At 49.4% G+C, this 21513-nt stretch overlaps 1 protein-coding gene across 1 annotated transcript in view; it reads left to right on the forward strand.

The window, feature by feature from the left end:
• The first annotated feature begins 6429 nt into the window (after positions 1 to 6429).
• REXO1 (RNA exonuclease 1 homolog) overlaps positions 6430 to 21513 on the forward strand; it is a 316981-nt gene continuing 301897 nt past the window's right edge. Inside the window, exon 1 of the mRNA XM_063914821.1 lies at positions 6430 to 6698. Coding sequence (XP_063770891.1) covers positions 6563 to 6698 — 136 coding nt within the window. The 5' untranslated portion in view covers positions 6430 to 6562. The remainder of the gene's footprint in view (positions 6699 to 21513) is intronic.

Here is a 21513-nt window from a genome sequence, read left to right on the forward strand (position 1 = left end):
TGTCCACCTGTGGCCGTTCCCAGCGATTTACAATCAGCTGAAAGACTTCTGGATGAAGTCCCCACTCTCCCGGGTGGAGGTCGTGCCTGCTGAGGAAGTCTGCTTCCCAGTTGTCCACTCCCGGAATGAACACTGCTGACAGTGCTAACACGTGATTTTCCGCCCATCGGAGAATCCTTGTGGCTTCTGACCTCGCCGTCCTGCTTCTCGTGCCGCCCTGTCGGTTTACATGGGCGACCGCCGTGATGTTGTCTGACTGGATCAGTACCGGCTGGTTTTGAAGCAGGGGTCTTGCCTGACTTAGGGCATTGTAGATGGCCCTTAGTTCCAGAATATTTATGTGTAGGGAAATCTCCTGGCTTGACCATAGCCCTTAGAAGTTTCTTCCCTGTGTGACTGCCCCCCAGCCTCGAAGGCTGGCATCCGTGGTCACCAGGACCCAGTCCTGTATGCCGAATCTGCGGCCCTCTAGAAGATGAGCACTCTGCAGCCACCACAGCAGAGACACCCTGGTCCTTGGAGACAGGGTTATCAGCCGATGCATCTGAAGATGGGATCCGGACCACTTGTCCAACAGATCCCACTGAAAGATTCTTGCATGGAACCTGCCGAATGGAATTGCTTCGTAGGAAGCTACCATTTTTCCCAGGACTCGCGTGCAGTGATGCACCGAGACCTATTTTGGTTTCAGGAGATCTCTGACTAGAGACGACAACTCCTTGGCTTTCTCCTCCGGGAGAAACACCCTTTTCTGGTCTGTGTCCAGAACCATCCCCAGAAACAGTAGACGTGTCGTAGGAACCAGCTGTGACTTTGGAATATTCAGAATCCAACCGTGCTGTTGTAGCACCTCCCGAGATAGTGCTACCCCGACCAACAACTGCTCCCTGGACCTCGCCTTTATAAGGAGATCGTCCAAGTATGGGATAATTAAAACTCCCTTTTTTCGAAGGAGTATCATCATTTCGGCCATTACCTTGGTAAATACCCTCGGTGCCGTGGACAGACCAAACGGCAACGTCTGGAATTGGTAATGACAGTCCTGTACCACAAATCTGAGGTACTCCTGGTGAGGAAGGTAAATGGGGACATGTAGGTAAGCATCCTTGATGTCCAGTGATACTATGTAATCCCCTTCCTCCAGGCTTGAAATAACCGCCCTGAGCGATTCCATCTTAAACTTGAACCTTTTTATATAGGTGTTCAAGGATTTCAAATTTAAAATGGGTCTCACCGAACCGTCCGGTTTCGGTACCACAAACATTGTGGAATAGTAACTCCTTCCTTGTTGAAGGAGGGGTACCTTGACTATCACCTGCTGCGAATACAGCTTGTGAATTGCCTCCAGCACTGCCTCCCTGTCCGGGGGAGCTGTTGGCAAGGCAGATTTGAGGAAACGGCGAGGGGGAGACGTCTCAAATTCCAGCTTGTACCCCTGAGATACTACTTGTAGAATCCAGGGATCCACCCGTGAGCGAGCCCACTGGTCGCTAAAGTTCTTGAGACGGGCCCCCACCGTACCTGGCTCCGCCTGTGGAGCCCCAGCATCATGCGGTGGACTTAGAGGAAGCGGGGGAGGGCTTTTGTTCCTGGGAACTGGCTGTATGCTGCAGCTTTTTTTTCTCTACCTCTGCCTCTGGGCAGAAAGGACGCGCCTTTAACCCGCTTGCCTTTCTGGGGCCGAAAGGACTGTACCTGATAATACGGTGCTTTCTTTGGCTGTGAGGGAACATGGGGTAAAAATGCTGACTTCCCAGCTGTCGCTATGGAAACGAGGTCTGAGAGACCATCCCCAAACAACTCCTCACCCTTGTAAGGCAAAACTTCCATGTGCCTTTTAGAATCTGCATCCCCTGTCCACTGCCGAATCCATAAACCCCTCCTGGCAGAAATGGACATTGCACTTATTTTAGATGCCAGTCGGCAAATATCCCTCTGTGCATCTCTCATGTATAAGACTGCGTCTTTAATATGCTCTATGGTTAGCAATACAGTGTCCCTGTCTAAGGTATCAATATTTTCTGACAGGGAATCTGACCACGCAGCTGCAGCACTGCACATCCATGCTGAAGTAATAGCTGGTCTCAGTATAATACCTGAGTGTGTATAAACAGACTTCAGGATAGCCTCCTGCTTCCTATCAGCAGGCTCCTTTAGGGCGGCCGTGTCCGGAGACGGTAGTGCCACCTTCTTTGACAGGCGTGTGAGCGCTTTATCTACCCTAGGGGATGTCTCCCAACGTGACCTATCCTCTGGCGGGAAAGGGTCCGCCATTAGTAACTTTTTAGAAATTACTAGTTTCTTATCGGGGGAAGCCCACGCTTCTTCACACACTTCATTTAATTCATCAGAAGGGGGAAAAACCACTGGTAGTTTTTTCTCCCCAAACATAATACCCTTTTTTGTGGTACCTGGGGTAATATCAGAAATGTGCAACACATTTTTCATTGCCGTAATCATGTAACGTGTGGCTCTATTGGAATGTACACTAGTCTCATCATCGTCGACACTGGAGTCAGTATCTGTGTCGACATCTGTGTCTGCCATCTGAGGTAGCGGGCGTTTTAGAGCCCCTGATGGCTTTTGAGACGTCTGGGCAGGCACGGGCTGAGAAGCCGGCTGTCCCACATCTGATATGTCGTCAAACCTTTTATGTAAGGAGTTGACACTGTCGCGTAATTCCTTCCACATATCCATCCACTCAGGTGTCGACCCCGCAGGGGGTGACATCACATTTATCGGCACCTGCTCCGCCTCCACATAAGCCTCCTCATCAAACATGTCGACACAGCCGTACCGACACACCGCACACACACAGGGAATGCTCTGACTGAGGACAGGACCCCACAAAGCCCTTTGGGGAGACAGAGAGAGAGTATGCCAGCACACACCAGAGCGCTATATAAAACAGGGATACACACTACACAGTGATTTTACCCCTTATAGCTGCTTATATATCACAGATTGCGCCTAAATTTAGTGCCCCCCCTCTCTTTTTTACCCTATGTAGTCTGGAACTGCAGGGGAGAGCCTGGGGAGCGATCCTTCCAGCGGAGCTGTGAGGGAAAATGGCGCCAGTGTGCTGAGGGAGATAGCCCTGCCCCTTTTCCGGCGGGCTTCTCCCGCTTTTTTTATACAGTTATGGCAGGGGATTTTACACATATATAGTCTTAAAGGCTATATTATGTGTTAATTTGCCAAGTAAGGTACTTATATTGCAGCCCAGGGCGCCCCCACCCAGCGCCCTGCACCCATCAGTGACCGGAGTATGTGGGGTGCCTGGGGAGCAATGGCGCACAGCTGCAGTGCTGTGCGCTACCTTAATGAAGACCGAAGTCTTCTGCCGCCGATTTCCAGGAACGTCTTCTTGCTTCTGGCTCTGCTAGGGGGACGGCGGCGCGGCTCCGGGACCGGATGACCGAGGCTGGGCCTGTGTTCGATCCCTCTGGAGCTAATGGTGTCCAGTAGCCTAGAAGCCCAAGCTAGCTGCAAGCAGGTAGGTTCGCTTCTCTCCCCTAGGTCCCTCGTAGCAGTGAGTCTGTTGCCAGCAGATCTCACTGAAAATAAAAAACCTAAATATTACTTTCTTTCTAAGAGCTCAGGAGAGCCCCTAGTGTGCATCCAGCTCGGCCGGGCACAAAATTCTAACTGAGGTCTGGAGGAGGGTCTTAGAGGGAGGAGCCAGTGCACACCAGGTAGTCCTAAAGCTTTCTTTAGTTGTGCAAGGTCTCCTGCGGAGCCGCTATTCCCCATGGTCCTTACGGAATTCCCAGCATCCACTTAGGACGTTAGAGAAATAAGATTAATAAGAACCTTCATTCCGATGGGACCCAGAAAAGGACCGGTAGGACCCCAATTTTTACAAGTGAGGGGACCCACTTTTTTGAGGGCTCAGTAAGATCACTGACTTATACGGCAGTATCACTGGACTTATACGGCAGCACAGGAACACCACCACTGTGACTGGACTGATGCAGCACAAGACACCACCACGGACTGATGCAGCACATGACAGCAGTGCTGTAACTAGGCATTTTAGCGCTGTGTGCAAGAAACGATAGTGGCGCGCCCCCCCCCCCAATGTAAGATAGGGGCAGTGCGCGCCGTAGGCGCGCAAAAATTTTATAGGGGCGTGGCTTAATGGGAAAGGGGCGTGGCCACAAAATAATAGCAATTCATACTACGGTGCACAGTAGTCTACATTATTCAAATTACGCTGCACAGTAGCGCCCCTTTTATACATTACAATAGACAGCGTCCCCCTTTTTACACATTACAGCAGCCAGTCCCCCTTTTTACACATTGCGGCAGCTAGTCCCCCTTTTTACACATTGCGGCAGCCAGGCCTCCTTTTTACACATTGCGGCATCCAGGCCCCCTTTTTACACATTACGGCAGCCAGTCCACCTTTTTACACATTGCGGCATCCAGGCCCCCTTTTTACACATTACGGCAGCCAGTCCCCCTTTTTACACATTGCGGCAGCCAGTCCCCCTTTTTACACATTGCGGCATCCAGGCCCCCTTTTTACACATTACGGCAGCCAGTCCCCCATTTTACACATTGCGGCAGCCAGTCCCCCTTTTTACACATTGCGGCAGCCAGTCCCCATTTTTACACATTGCGGCATCCAGGACCCCTTTTTACACATTGCGGCAGACGGGACCCCATTTTACACATTGCGGCAGCCGGGACCCCATTTTACACATTGCGGCAGCCGGGACCCCTTTTTACACATTGCGGCAGCCGGGACCCCATTTTACACATTGTGGCAGACGAGACCCCATTTTACACATTGCGGCAGCCGGGACCCCATTTTACACATTGCGGCAGACGAGACCCCATTTTACACATTGCGGCAGACGAGACCCCATTTTACACATTGCGGCAGACGGTGTCCCAGAGAGAGAGAGAGAGAGAGAGAGAGAGAGAGAGAGAGAGAGGGGGAGAGAGAGAGAGGGAGGATATACTTACCTTCTCCCCGCTGACAGGCTCCTCGTGCAGCTTCCTCTCGGTGCAGGCTGTGTGAGGTGAAAAGGAGGAGGAGGGAGGGGGAGCAGGGAGCCGCAGCAGCGCTATTTGATTGGTAGTAAGCGCCGCTGCAGCATCCCCCTCTCCTCCTGTATTGGTTGCCTGGCGCTGCTGTGGATGCTGGGGAACCGCATCCCAGCATCCTTAGCAGCGCCGGGCAGCCAATACAGGAGGAGAGGGGGATGCTGCAGCGGCGCTTACTACCAATCAAATAGCGCTGCTGCGGCTCACTGCTCCCCCTCCTTCCTCCTCCTTCTCTCCGCTGCCCGGCGCTGGTCCTCTTCTCCCTACACAGCGGGGCGCACGGCGCAGACTTCGGCGGCATGTAATGAGTCAATTTGACTCATTACATGCCGCTGGCCGTTGCGCCCTCAGGGCAACTGCGCTGTGTGCCAAGCCCCCTTGGCACACACGTAGTTACGGCCCTGCATGACAGCACTGGAATGACACACATAAGACAAAGCAGCAAAAACACCACTTTCCCACACAGACAGACACTGAGGAGAGAGACACGTCCTCTCGCTACACTCTCCAGGACTGAAGTGAAAATGGCGGCGACGCGTGCCTCCTTATATGGAATCCAAAACCCACGAGAATCCGACAGCGGGATGATGACGTCTTGCCTTGTTCTGGTCCTGAGTCTGGCGGGAAATCCCGAGCCAGACTCAGATCCGGGCTCGGGACATGATGTACGGTAGGGTTCGGTTCTCAGAGAACTGAACCCGCTCATCTCTAGTAAAGACCGGAATGGTCCCGATCTCCGTCATTTTTAAGTTTATAGTGCTCCTCCACATCCCGCCGATGTCCTGTCCGGGGAAGGGTGTCTGTGACAGCTGTCACACAGGGGAGAGAGAGATTACAGCCCCCCGTATGGTCCAGGGATGGGCTATTAACCGGAACAATCTGGACCATGCAGGGAGGCTGTAATCTCTCCCTCCGCGCCACCCCGGTAACAGATGTCACAGGCACCCACCGGACAGTAATGAGCACTACAAGCTCCAGAATGGCAGAGTTTGCTGTAGCTAGGTGGTCTGGACCGTTGCAGTTTTGACCTAATATCCCCTAAGTATTAGCTGAAACTGCACTACACTAGGTAAATGAAAGGTAGAAGAGTCAGCTGATGTCCCGTACTTCCCGCAGTATAAGCACTATGGTGCCCTCATCATGTGAGGCACTGGCAGGTATGCATGGTAGATTGTCTCCTCCCCTAGATACGTCAGAAGGTCCCTTCTCCCACTCCGAAATAGAATCAACCAGGTATGCATGTCAGAAGCCACATTACTCATGTGGCACGGAGGCTAATGAAACACCCAGTCCTGCGCAATACAACCATACATAGCAGTGAACGGGTGGGGGCAATGGATCTCTTGCCAGTAATCACTTCCTATATGGTTATGGCTGGCGTTCTCCTAGGACAGCCCTGTGTGAGGCCCCCGCCAGGCCTTACGCACAGCACCGCCCCCCTGGCGCCTCCAATATCCAAAATGGCGGCGCTGTGGTTGTCCCGGTGATTGGATACTGTGGGGTTAGGATGCTGAAGAGTACCGGCTATTTCCGGGCGATCGAGTGTCCGTTCAGAGAGGGCTGCCGGCGGCCTCACTGTCACTTTAGACATCGAGGGCGAGGGCTCGGGAGTGCTGGGAGCGGAGGGGCCCGGAGCGGAGCGGGTGAGCTGTGCCTTTATTGTTCGGGCGGTTTGGGGTGACACACTATCCGGGGGTCAGGAACTGTGTGTGTGTGTTGCACAGGGTTCTGCATGGCTCTCCTAGTACTGTAATAAATACTGCTTTTATCGGGTCCCAGCTGTCACCCCTGTGTTTCCTCTTTCTGGTTATAAGGGCACAGCTGTATGGTACATTGTGTGTTGCGTGCAAGTACCATTTTGCATTGTATCCCAGAGCCTTTGTGTGCTGCAGCAGTGGTCGGCTGAGCAGAGCTGCTGGTGTAGTCTCACGTTCAGGAAAATACATTGTTAGCGTCACGAACAGATACTACAGATCTCTTGTCCCTAGGACCTCAACCTTAGCTCCTTCCTGCTGTGTAGGCTTGTGTCGTGTTTATTTTATTAAAGCCGTATGTAGCAAGCCGTCTCTGAGGAGGGGGAGAATAATAATAATAATAATAATAATAATAATAATAATGTAAGAGCCTGCCCACATAGCTGTGTCACAAGTGCAGTGATTCACATAAATGTCAAAGTAAAACTAAACTTGGGAACACGTAATCTCCATCGGGTTATGCTTTAGTAGTGAGTGCCATGTGCTCTTCCCTTCTCGAGTATAATGCAGTGCGACCGGTTTAATGGTCAGCATTACTGAGGTCATGGGTTCGATTCCCACCATGGCTCTAGCTGTGTGGAGTTTGTATGTTCCCCACACACTTGCACAGGTTTTCCCCCACAAGCCTAAAATATACTGGTAGGTTATTATTTGAGTCCCAATAAAATTATCCCTAGAGTGAATGTGTGTGTATGTACATGTGGTAGGGAATATAGATTTTAAACTCCACTGGGGCAGGGACTGATGCGAATAGCCAAATATTCTCTGTAAAGTACAACGGAATATGTGTGCGCTATATAAATAACTGGTAATGCATAAAAATAATAACTGTTCAGTTTGTACACAAAATAGACACAGATTTGCTCATTGGAATCTGCCTGGCGTTTCACACCTGGCTGGGTACACACCTGAACGATATTGGGACGATTTGCTGGATCTGAAAGACGAATTGTGTGCTCCTGTGTGTTGTATGCGATATCTTCGGTATGTCGTGCTGCACTGCCAACCGGATGAGTGTGCAATTAGATGCCAGTCGTGTAGTGTGTACTGCCAACCAGATGACATGATATATCCCTATTAAAATTATCTTGTTGTGGTGTGTAACAATAAATCATATATGACCAAACAATACTACATATTGTTCGTTCGTATGCGATATTGGACAGTGTGTATGCTCAATATAGTAAGTTCTGCGCTCAAGGGAGATTGGATGTAAAATCGGTCCAATTAGAAGTTGTTCAGTTGTGTACCCGGCCTTACAGATGGTTTCATCCTGCATCCCTAGTCACAGGGTTATTTGCTGTTCAGAGATGCAGATTTGCATTAGAACTGTTGGTGGTATTATTTTGGAACCAGTGAGACAAATCTTGCAGCCAGCAGGGACTTTTAAGGAGCTAGAAGATGTGCATCCATAGAAATATGAGAACTTTGGTGGCCAGCTAGGTTTATTTTTATTGCACTAGTTATCTGGATCGTGGAATTTTGCTCACTGACCTCAATTTTTGTCAAGTATAAGACGAACTTAAACATTTTCCACTGTTACTTGCTTCAACTGGTCGTGAGTTGGGTTCTGTGTGCCGTTTTCACAGTGAGCTCGCCCTGCGACTTTCATTTGCAAGTCAAATTCTTTTTTAGAATAAATTTGTTTTTGTGTGCGCCCCCTTGTGCAGGTGAAAATGTAAGAAAAATTGTTATTTTAAGGTAAAAATGATGGGATGTAGTCCTGGACCTCTGGTATATCCCTCCCAATAAATAATCATACCCTTGGAGGGGTTAAATAGCTGTATTTGGCCAATAAAGATGTCCGTATTCAAGGTGAATTTCTCAAAGTGATTTCATGATGCAAATCAGTTGGTGCTGATTCCATGGATCCCCAGCTTGGGACAGTAGCGCTGAGAGACTCTAAGAGCCACGGTACTTGCCAGATGTTACTACACCACTCTGTGGACCTTCCTGTCATGAGGCCTGCTGACAGGTCTTAAGGTGCATACACACTTTCCGAAAAAATGAACAACGTCGCTCATTTGCGCCCTTCCTGAGCGATGTCATTCACTTTCTCAGCAAGTGTGTATGCCGTTGACGTGCGATGCGCGGCCCCCGTAGGTTAACTATCCTTGCTGTTGGCCGTGCTTGCAGCTCAATTTGGACTGTCGTCCAAGACCATAAGGCCTGGCCGCTGCGTGACCTCACTGAGCGATATGGTCGTAATATCACTCAGTGTGTATGCACTGCCGCTGACCGCTCGACCCAGGAGGGGAAACACCAGGCGACGTCGCTCATACAGCACATCGCCTGGTGTGTACCCACCTTTACTGTACCTGGATTCAATAACTGAGCCCTAGCTGTGTCAAGAATGCAGCTGTTTGGCGTCTCTGTAGGACAGGGCTTTCTTGCATCTCCGTACAGGGAGTGTGTTTTTTTTCCCTTTTCTGTATGCTGTCAGGGATATGGCTAAGTCACATATCTGCACTTTTTGCCACTTTTGTTATCTCTGTAGCCAGTTTTTCTCTAACGTCCTAAGTGGATGCTGGGGACTCCGTAAGGACCATGGGGAATAGCGGCTCCGCAGGAGACTGGGCACATCTAAAGAAAGCTTTAGGACTAACTGGTGTGCACTGGCTCCTCCCCCTATGACCCTCCTCCAAGCCTCAGTTAATTTCTGTGCCCGACGAGAAGGGTGCACACTAGGGGCTCTCCTGAGCTTCTTAGTGAAAGTTTTAGTTTAGGTTTGTTATTTTCAGTGAGACCTGCTGGCAACAGGCTCACTGCATCGAGGGACTAAGGGGAGAAGAAGCGAACTCACCTGAGTGCAGAGTGGATTTGGCTTCTTGGCTACTGGACATTAGCTCCAGAGGGACGATCACAGGCCCAGCCTGGATGGGTCCCGGAGCCGCGCCGCCGGCCCCCTTACAGAGCCAGAAGAGCGAAGAGGTCCGGAAAAATCGGCGGCAGAAGACGTTCCTGTCTTCAATAAGGTAGCGCACAGCACTGCAGCTGTGCGCCATTGCTCTCAGCACACTTCATACTCCGGTCACTGAGGGTGCAGGGCGCTGGGGGGGGCGCCCTGAGACGCAATAAAACATGATAAAAATACCTTACATGGCAAAAAAATACATCACATATAGCTCCTGGGCTATATGGATGCATTTAACCCCTGCCAGAATATACAGAAAAACGGGTGATAAGGCCGCCGAAAAGGGGGCGGAGCCTATCTCCTCAGCACACTGGCGCCATTTTCCCTCACAGCTCAGTTGGAGGGAAGCTCCCCGGCTCTTCCCTGCAGTCACTACACTACAGAAAGGGTTAAAAAAAGCGAGGGGGGCACTAATTAGGCGCAGTATTAAAACATACAGCAGCTATAAGGGGAAAAACACTTATATAAGGTTATCCCTGTATGTGTATATATATATATATATATATATATATATATATATATATATATATATATATATATATATATATATATATATATATATATAGCTAGCGCTCTGGTGTGTGCTGGCATACTCTCCCTCTGTCTCCCCAAAGGGCTAGTGGGGTCCTGTCCTCTATCAGAGCATTCCCTGTGTGTGTGCTGTGTGTCGGTACGTTTGTGTCGACATGTATGAGGAGAAAAATGATGTGGAGACGGAGCAGAGTGTCTGTAACAGTGATGTCACCACCTAGGGGGTCGACACCTGAGTGGATGTACTGTTGAAAATTACGTGACAGTGTCAGCTCTGTATAAAAAAACAGTGGTTGACATGAGACAGCCGGCTACTCAGCTTGTGCCTGTCCAGACGTCTCATAGGCCGTCAGGGGCTCTAAAGCGCCCGTTACCTCAGATGGCAGATACAGACGCCGACACGGATACTGACTCCTGTGTCGACGGTGAAGAGGCAACCGTGATTTCCAGTAGGGCCACACGTTACATGATTGAGACAATGGAAAATGTTTTATACATTTCTGATAATAAGAGTACCACCAAAAAGGGGTATTATGTTCGGTGAGGGAAAAACTACCTGTAGTTTCTCTGACGTCCTAGTGGATGCTGGGACTCCGTAAGGACCATGGGGAATAGCGGCTCCGCAGGAGACAGGGCACAAAATAAAAGCTTAAGGATCAGGTGGTGTGCACTGGCTCCTCCCCCTATGACCCTCCTCCAAGCCTCAGTTAGATTTTTGTGCCCGGCCGAGAAGGGTGCAATCTAGGTGGCTCTCCTGAGCTGCTTAGAATAAAAGTTTAGTTTAGGTTTTTTTATTTTCAGTGAGTCCTGCTGGCAACAGGCTCACTGCATCGTGGGACTAAGGGGAGAAGAAGCGAACTCACCTGCGTGCAGAGTGGATTGGGCTTCTTAGGCTACTGGACATTAGCTCCAGAGGGACGATCACGGGTACAGCCTGGATGGGTCACCGGAGCAGCGCCGCCGTCCCCCTTACAGAGCCAGAAGAGACGAAGAGGTCCGGTGAAATTGGCGGCAGAAGACATCCTGTCTTCAGACTAAGGTAGCGCACAGCACCGCAGCTGTGCGCCATTGCTCTCAGACACTTCACACTCCGGTCACTGAGGGTGCAGGGCGCTGGGGGGGAGCGCCCTGAGACGCAATATAACAGTATATACCTTAGGTGGCAAAAAGAATACATCACATATAGCTCCTGGGCTATATGGATGTATTTTAACCCCTGCCATTTTTACACAAAAAAGCGGGAGATAAGGACGTCGTGAAGGGGCGGAGCCTATCTCCTCAGCACACAAGCGCCATTTTCCCTCACAGCTCCGCTGGAAGGACGGCTCCCTGACTCTCCCCTGCAGCTGCTTCAGAATCAGGGTAAAAAAGAGAAGGGGGGGCATTTTTGGCAGCAAATAACGATAATAACAGCAGCTATAAGGGAATAACACTTATATAAGGTTATCCCTGTATATATATATAGCGCTGGGTGTGTGCTGGCAGACTCTCCCTCTGTCTCTCCAAAGGGCTAAGTGGGGTCCTGTCCTCTATCAGAGCATTCCCGGTGTGTGTGCTGTGTGTCGGTACGCGTGTGTCGACATGTATGAGGAGGAAAATGATGTGGAGGCGGAGCAGTTGCCTGTGTTGGTGATGTCACCCCCTAGGGAGTCGACACCTGACTGGATGATTGTATTTAAACAATTAAGTGATAATGTCAGCAATTTGCAAAAAACTGTTGACGACATGAGACAGCCGGCAAATCAATTAGTGCCTGTCCAGGCGTCTCAGACACCGTCAGGGGCGCTAAAACGCCCGTTACCTCAGTGGGTCGACACAGACCCTGACACAGATACTGAGTCTAGTGTCGACGGTGACGAGACAAACGTAATGTCCAGTAGGGCCACACGTTACATGATCACGGCAATGAAAGAGGCATTGAACCTTTCTGACACTACAAGTACCACAAAGAAGGGTATTATGTGGGGTGTGAAAAAACTACCAATAGTTTTTCCTGAGTCAGAGGTAATAAATGAGGTGTGTGATAAAGCGTGGGTTTCCCCCGATAAAAAACAGCTAATTTCTAATAAATTATTAGCATTATATCCCTTCCCGCCAGAGGTTAGGGCGCGTTGGGAAACACCCCCTAGGGTAGATAAGGCGCTCACACGTTTATCTAAACAAGTAGCGTTACCGTCTCCTGATACGGCCACCCTCAAAGAACCAGCTGATAGAAGGCTGGAAAATATCCTAAAAAGTATATACACACATACTGGTGTTATACTGCGACCAGCAATCGCCTCAGCCTGGATATGCAGTGCTGGAGTCGCATGGTCGGATTCCCTGACTGAGAATATTGATACCCTGGATAGGGACAATATTTTGTTAACTATAGAACATTTAAAGGATGCATTGCTATATATGCGTGATGCACAGAGGGATATTTGCACCCTGGCATCAAGAGTAAGTGCTATGTCCATCTCTGCCAGAAGAGCGTTATGGACGCGACAGTGGTCAGGGGATGCGGATTCCAAACGGCACATGGAAGTATTGCCGTATAAAGGGGAGGAGTTATTTGGGGCTGGTCTATCGGACCTGGTGGCCACGGCAACGGCTGGAAAATCCACCTTTTTACCCCAGGTCACTTCACATCAGCAGAAAAAGACACCGTCTTTTCAAACTCAGTCCTTTCGTTCCCATAAGTACAAGCGAGCAAAAGGCCACTCCTTTCTACCCCGGGGCAGAGGAAGAGGAAAAAGACTGCACCGTGCAGCCGCTTCCCAGGAGCAGAAGCCCTCCCCTGCTTCTGCCAAGTCTTCAGCATGACGCTGGGGCTTTACAAGCAGACTCAGATATGGTGGGGGCCCGTCTCAAGAATTTCAACGCGCAGTGGGCTCACTCGCAAGTGGATCCCTGGATTCTACAGGTAGTATCGCAGGGGTACAAACTGGAATTCGAGGCGTTTCCCCCTCGTCGGTTCCTGAAGTCTGCTTTACCAAAGTCTCCCTCCGACAGGGAGGCAGTTTTGGAAGCCATTCACAAGCTGTATTCCCAGCAGGTGATAATCAAGGTACCCCTCCTGCAACAGGGAAAGGGGTATTATTCCACGCTGTTTGTGGTACCGAAGCCGGACGGCTCGGTGAGACCAATTTTAAATCTGAAATCCTTGAACACTTACATAAAAAGGTTCAAATTCAAGATGGAGTCACTCAGAGCAGTGATAGCGAACCTGGAAGAAGGGGACTATATGGTGTCTCTGGACATCAAAGATGCTTATCTCCACGTCCCAATATACCCTTCTCACCAAGGGTACCTCAGGTTTGTAGTACAAAACTGTCATTATCAGTTTCAGACGCTGCCGTTTGGATTGTCCACGGCACCTCGGGTCTTTACCAAGGTAATGGCCGAAATGATGATTCTTCTACGAAGAAAAGGCATTTTAATTATCCCTTACTTGGACGATCTCCTGATAAGGGCAAGATCCAGGGAACAGTTAGAAGTCGGAGTAGCACTATCTCAGGTAGTGTTACGTCAGCATGGGTGGATTCTAAATATTCCAAAATCGCAGCTGATTCCAACGACACGTCTACTGTTCCTAGGAATGATTCTGGACACAGTCCAGAAGAAGGTGTTTCTCCCGGAGGAGAAGGCCAGGGAGTTATCCGAGCTAGTCAGGAACCTCCTAAAACCAGGCCAGGTCTCAGTGCATCAGTGCACGAGGGTCCTGGGAAAAATGGTGGCTTCCTACGAAGCGATTCCATTCGGAAGATTCCATGCAAGAACGTTTCAGTGGGATCTACTGGACAAATGGTCCGGATCGCATCTGCAGATGCATCAGCGGATAACCCTGTCGCCAAGGACAAGGGTGTCTCTCCTGTGGTGGCTGCAGAGTGCTCATCTACTAGAGGGCCGCAGATTTGGCATTCAGGATTGGATCCTGGTAACCACGGATGCCAGCCTGAGAGGCTGGGGAGCAGTCACACAGGGAAGGAATTTCCAGGGCTTGTGGTCAAGCATGGAAACATCTCTTCATATAAACATTCTGGAACTAAGGGCCATTTACAATGCCCTAAGTCAAGCAAAACCTCTGCTTCAGGGTCAGGCGGTGTTGATCCAATCGGACAACATCACGTCAGTCGCCCACGTAAACAGACAGGGCGGCACGAGAAGCAGGAGGGCAATGGCAGAAGCTGCAAGGATTCTTCGCTGGGCGGAAAATCATGTGATAGCACTGTCAGCAGTGTTCATTCCGGGAGTGGACAACTGGGAAGCAGACTTCCTCAGCAGACACGACCTTCACCCGGGAGAGTGGGGACTTCACCCAGAAGTCTTCCACCTGATTGTAAACCGTTGGGAAAAACCAAAGGTGGACATGATGGCGTCACGTCTAAACAAAAAACTGGACAGATATTGCGCCAGGTCAAGGGACCCTCAGGCAATAGCAGTGGACGCTCTGGTAACGCCGTGGGTGTACCAGTCAGTGTATGTGTTCCCTCCTCTGCCTCTCATACCAAAAGTACTGAGAATCATAAGAAGGAGAGGAGTAAGAACTATACTCGTGGTTCCGGATTGGCCAAGAAGGACTTGGTACCCGGAACTTCAAGAGATGCTCACGGACGAACCGTGGCCTCTACCTCTAAGAAAGGACCTGCTACTGCAGGGGCCTTGTCTGTTCCAAGACTTACCGCGGCTGCGTTTGACGGCATGGCGGTTGAACGCCGGATCCTGAGGGAAAAAGGCATTCCAGAAGAAGTCATCCCTACTCTAGTCAAAGCCAGGAAGGACGTAACCGCAAAACATTATCACCGCATTTGGCGTAAATATGTTGCGTGGTGTGAGGCCAAGAAGGCCCCTACAGAGGAATTTCAACTGGGTCGTTTCCTTCATTTCCTGCAAACAGGACTGTCTATGGGCCTAAAATTAGGGTCCATTAAGGTTCAAATTTCGGCCCTGTCGATTTTCTTCCAGAAAGAACTGGCTTCAGTACCTGAAGTTCAGACATTTGTAAAAGGGGTGCTGCACATACAGCCTCCTTTTGTGCCTCCAGTGGCACCTTGGGATCTGTTGTGTTGAGTTTTTCTAAAGTCACATTGGTTTGAACCACTTTCCACTGTGGACTTAAAATATCTCACATGGAAGGTGTCGATGCTGTTAGCCTTGGCTTCAGCCAGGCGTGTGTCAGAATTGGCGGCTTTATCATATAAAAGCCCTTACTTAATTTTTCATTCTGACAGGGCGGAATTGAAGACTCGTCCTCAATTTCTACCTAAGGTGGTTTCTGCATTTCACATGAACCAACCTATTGTGGTACCTGCGGCTACCAGGGACTTAGAGGACTCTAAGTTGCTTGACGTTGTCAGGGCCTTGAAAATATATGTTTCCAGGACGGCTGGAGTCAGAAAATCTGACTCGCTGTTTATCCTGTATGCACCCAACAAGCTGGGTGCTCCTGCTTCAAAGCAGACGATTGCTCGTTGGATTTGTAGTACAATTCAGCTTGCACATTCTGTGGCAGGATTGCCACAGCCAAAATCAGTAAAAGCCCATTCCACAAGGAAAGTGGGCTCATCTTGGGCGGCTGCCCGAGGGGTCTTGGCTTTACAACTTTGCCGAGCAGCTACTTGGTCAGGGGCAAACACGTTTGCTAAATTCTACAAATTTGATACCCTGGCTGAGGAGGACCTGGAGTTCTCTCATTCGGTGCTGCAGAGTCATCCGCACTCTCCCGCCCGTTTGGGAGCTTTGGTATAATCCCCATGGTCCTTACGGTGTCCCAGCATCCACTAGGACGTCAGAGAAAATAAGATTTTACTTACCGATAAATCTATTTCTCGTAGTCCGTAGTGGATGCTGGGCGCCCATCCCTAGTGCGGATTGTCTGCAATACTTGTATATAGTTATTGTTACAAAAATTCGGGTTATTATTGTTGTGAGCCATCTTTTCAGAGGCTCCTTTGCGTTTATCATACTGTTAACTGGGTTCAGATCACGAGTTGTACGGTGTGATTGGTGTGGCTGGTATGAGTCTTACCCGGGATTCAATATCCTTCCTTATTATGTACGCTCGTCCGGGCACAGTATCCTAACTGAGGCTTGGAGGAGGGTCATAGGGGGAGGAGCCAGTGCACACCACCTGATCCTTAAGCTTTTATTTTGTGCCCTGTCTCCTGCGGAGCCGCTATTCCCCATGGTCCTTACGGAGTCCCAGCATCCACTACAGACTACGAGAAATAGATTTATCGGTAAGTAAAATCTTATTTTTCCTGAATCTGAGAAATAAAATGAGGTGTGTGATGATGCGTGGGTTTCCCCCCGATAACAATTGATAATTTCTTAAAAAGTATTGGCTGTATACCCTTTCCCGCCAGAGGTTAGGGTGCGTTGGGAAACACCCCCTAGGGGGGATAAGGCGCTCACACGCTTGTAAGAACAAGGGCTCTACCCTCTCATGAGATGGCCGCCCTTAAGGATCCTGCTGATAGAAAGCAGGAAGGTATCCAAAAATGTATTCACACACATACTGGTGTTATACTGCGACCAGCAATCGCCTCAGCCTGGAGGTGCAGTGCTGGGTTGGCATGGTCGGATTCCCTGACTGGAAATATTGATATCCTAGATAAGGATAGTATATTATTGCCTATAGAGCATTTAAAAGATGCATTTCTATATATGCAGGATGCACAGCGGAATATTTGCCGACTGGCATCAAGTATAAGTGCGTTGTCCAATTCTACCAGTAAAATGGTCAGGTGATGCGGATTCCAAACGGCATTTGGAAGTATTGCCTTTGAAAGGGGACATTTGGGGTCGGTCTTTTAGACCTGGTGGCCACGGCAACAACTGGGAAATCCACGTTTGTACCCCAGGTCGCCTCTCAAAATAAGACGCCGTATTATCAGGCGCAGTCCTTTGTTGGCAAGTGGACAAAAGGTTCCTCTTTTCTGCTCGTGACAGAGGGAGAGGAAAAAGGCTGAAGAGATTACCCAGTTCCCAGGAACAGAAATCCTTTCCCGCCTCTGCAAAGCCCTCAGTATGACGCTAGGGCCTTACAAGCTCAGGCACGGTGGGGGCCCGTTCTCAATGAATTTCAGTGCGCAGTGGGCTCACTCGCAAGTAGACCCCTGGATCCTTCAGGTAATATCTCAAGGGTACTTATTGAAATTCGAGACGTCTCCCCCTCGCCGTTTCCAAAAGTCGGCTTTACCGACGTCTCCCTCTGACAGGGAGGCAGTTTTGGAAGCCATTCACAAGCTGTATTCCCAGCAGGTGATAATCAAGGTACCCCTCCTGCAACAGGGAACGGGGTATTATTCCACACTATTGTGGTACCGAAGCCAGACGGCTCGGTGAGACCGATTCTAAAATCTTTGAACACTTACATACAGAGGTTCAAATTCAAGATTGAGTCACTCAGAGCAGTGATTGCGAACCTGGAAGAAAGGGACTACATAATGTCTCGGGACATCAAGGATGCTTACCTTCATGTCAAAATTTACCCTTCTCACCAAGGGTACCTCAGGTTATGGTACAGAACTGTCACTATCGGTTCAGACGCTGCCGTAGGGATGGTCCACGACACCCCGGGTCTTTACCAAGGTAATGGCCGAAATGATATCCCTTCGAAGGAAGGGAATTTTAGTTATCCCTTACTTGGACGATTCCCTGATAAGGGTAAGATCCAGGGAACAGTTGGAAGTCGGTGTAGCACTATCTCAGGTAGTGTTGCGGCAGCACGATTGGATTCTCAATATTCCAAAATTGCAGCTGGTTCTGACGACTTGTCTTCTGTTTCCTAGGGATGTTCCTGGACACAGTCCAGAAAAAAGGTGTTTCTCCCGGAAGAGAAAGCCAGGGAGTTATCCGAGCTAGTCAGGAACCTCCTAAAACCGAACCAAGTCTCAGTGCATCAATGCACAAGGGTTCTGGGTAAAAATGGTGGCTTCCTACGAAGCAATCCCATTCGTTAGATTCCACGCAAGAACTTTCCAGTGGAACCTACTGGACAAATGGTCCGGGTCGCATTTTCAGATGCATCAGCGGATAACCCTGTCACCAAGGACAAGGGTATCCATCCTGTGGTGGTTGCAGAGTGCTCATCTTCTAGAGGGCCGCAGATTCGGCATTCAGGACTGGGTCCTGGTGACCACGGATGCCAGCCTGCGAGGCTGGGGAGCAGTCACACAGGGAAGGAATATCCAGGGCTTAGGGTCAAGCCTGGATACATCACTTCACATAAATATCCTGAAGCTAAGGGCCATTTACAATGCTCTAAGCTTAGCAAGACCTCTGCTTCAAGGTTAGCCGGTATTGATCCAGTCGGACAACAACATGGCAGTCACCCACGTAAACAGACAGGGTGGCACAAGAAGCAGGAGGGCAATGGCAGAAGCTGCAGGGATTCTTCGCTGGGCGGAAAATCATGTGATAGCACTGTCAACAGTATTCATTCCGGGAGTGGACAACTGGGAAGCAGACTTCCTCAGCACGACCTCCACCCGGGAGAGTGGGGACTTCACCCAGAAGTCGTCCACATGATTAAAAAACTCGACAGGTATTGCGCCAGGTCAAGAGACCCTCAGGCAATAGTTGTAGACGCTCTGGTAACACCGTGGGTGTACCAGTCAGTGTATGTGTTCCCTCCTCTGCCTCTCATACCCAGGGTACTGAGATTGATAAGATGGAGAGGAGAAAGCTTCGTGGCTCCGGATTGGCCAAGAAGGACTTGGTAACCGGAACTTCAAGAGATGCTCACGGAGGATCCGTGGCCTCTACCTCTAAGAAGGGACCTGCTCCAGCAAGGACCCTGTCTGTTCCAAGACTTACCGCGGCTGCGTTTGACGGCATGGCGGTTGAACGCCGGATCCTGAAGGAAAAAAGGCATTCCGGATGAAGTCATCCCTATCCTGATCAAAGCCAGGAAGGATGTAACCGCAAAAACATTATCACCGCAATTGGCGAAAATATGTTGCGTGTGCGAGGCCAGTAAGGTCCGACGGAGGAAATTCAACTGGGTCGATTCCTACATTTCCTGCAAACAGGAGTGTCTATGGGCCTGAAATTGGGGTCCATTAAGGTTAAAATTTCAGCCCTGTCAATTTTCTTCTAAAAAGAACTAGCTTCAGTCCCTGAAGTTCAGACGTTTGTAAAAGGGGTACTGCATATACAGCCTCCTTTTGTGCCTCCAGTGGCACTTTGGGATCTCAATGTAGTTTTGGGTTCCAAAAGTCACATTGGTTTGAACCACTTAAATCTGTGGAGTTAAAATATCTCGCATGGAAAGTGGTCATGCTGTTGGCCCTGGCCTGGGCCAGGCGCGTGTCAGAATTGGCGGCTTTATCCTGAAAAAGCCTTTATCTGATTTTCCATTCGGACAGGGCGGAATTGAGGACTCGTCCTCAGTTTCTCCCCAAGGTGGTTTCAGCGTCTCACCTGAACCAACCTATTGGTGGTGCCTGCGGCTACTAGGGACTTGGAGGCCTCCAAGTTGCTAGACGTTGTCAGTGCCCTGAAAATATATGTTTCCAGGACGGCTGGAGTCAGGAAATCTGACTCGCTGTTTATCCTGTGTGCACCCAACAAGCTGGGTGCTCCTGCTTCAAAGCAGACTGTTGCTCGTTGGATTTTGTAGTACAATTCAGCTTGCACATTCTGTGGCAGGCCTGCCACAGCCAAAAATCTGTAAATGCCCACTCCACAAGGAAGGTGGGCTCATCTTGGGCGGCTGCCCGAGGGGTCTCGGCTTTACAACTTTGCCGAGCAGCTACTTGGTCAGGAGCAAATACGTTTGTAAAATTCTACAAAATTGATATCCTGGCTGAGGAGGACCTGGAGTTCTCTCATTTGGTGCTGCAGAGTCATCCGCACTCTCCCGCCCGTTTGGGAGCTTTGGTATAATCCCCATGGTCCTTACGGAGTCCCCAGCATCCACTTAGGACGTTAGAGAAAATAAGAATTTACTTACCGATAATTCTATTTCTCATAGTCCGTAGTGGATGCTGGGCGCCCATCCCAAGTGCGGATTGTCTGCAATACTTGTACATAGTTATTGTTACAAAAATCGGGTTGTTATTGTTGTGAGCCATCTTTCAGAGGCTCCTCTGTTATCATGCTGTTAACTGGGTTCAGATCACAGGTTATACGGTGTGATTGGTGTGGCTGGTATGAGTCTTACCCGGGATTCAAAATCCTTCCTTATTGTGTACGCTCGTCCGGGCACAGTATCCTAACTGAGGCTTGGAGGAGGGTCATAGGGGGAGGAGCCAGTGCACACCAGTTAGTCCTAAAGCTTTCTTTAGATGTGCCCAGTCTCCTGCGGAGCCGCTATTCCCCATGGTCCTTACGGAGTCCCCAGCATCCACTACGGACTATGAGAAATAGAATTATCGGTAAGTAAATTCTTATTTTTTGGGCTCCAGGGTGTTTTCCCCACTTTTTTCCTGCACTTTCCCAACTCACATTTTTATAGAAAATTCAAGCAACCTCACTGCAATAACAACAACGATAAGCAGCTGTGCTTGGTGTATGATTAGGAAAAAGTCTATGTGTAATAGCATAGAAATTTGAATGTCACAAGATTACACGAATTCCTTTGTGCTGGGAATTATAGTGTTTCAGTCCAAATCCAGTTCGGTCTAAAAAATGGGCTCAAATGTCCGTTCTTTTATCTCAATCGTAATTCTCTCCTTTCTCTCGATGGCAGACCAACTCCATATAAACCCAAAAATTGGAAAAGAAAGATATATAGTGTAATACAGTTTTATTCAATGATTCCACAAAAATATTTTCCACAAAAAATTAAAATGCAACAGGATTTCACACAAAGCAATCCACCAATGACTAGGCAAGAATGCGTACCGGATAAATAGGGGTGTCATATAATGTCCACCCAAATAAGCATATTGGTATCCCACGGGTACCTCTCGATCTTTCCAGGTGCCGTGTTCGTCTCTGGATCTGCAGTATCCAAAAGATCAGGTGCCGGTTTAATACAATCTCCCCAATCAGCTCACCAACGCGTTTCTGCTCCCTGGGGAGCCTTTATCAAGGTGACACCCCAGGGAGCAGAAACGCTTTGGTGAGCTGATTGGTTTTGGATACTGCAGATCCAGAAATGAACACGGCACCTGGAAAGATCGAGAGGTACCCGTGGGATACCAATATGCTTATTTGGGTGGACATTATATGACACCCCTATTTATCCGGTACGCATTCTTGCCTAGTCATTGGTGGATGCTTTGTGTGAAATCCTGTTGCATTTTGATTTTTTGTGGATTCATTGAA

This window comes from Pseudophryne corroboree, chromosome 1 (assembly GCF_028390025.1).
Source record: "Pseudophryne corroboree isolate aPseCor3 chromosome 1, aPseCor3.hap2, whole genome shotgun sequence".
NCBI classification, from domain to species: Eukaryota; Metazoa; Chordata; class Amphibia; order Anura; family Myobatrachidae; genus Pseudophryne; species Pseudophryne corroboree.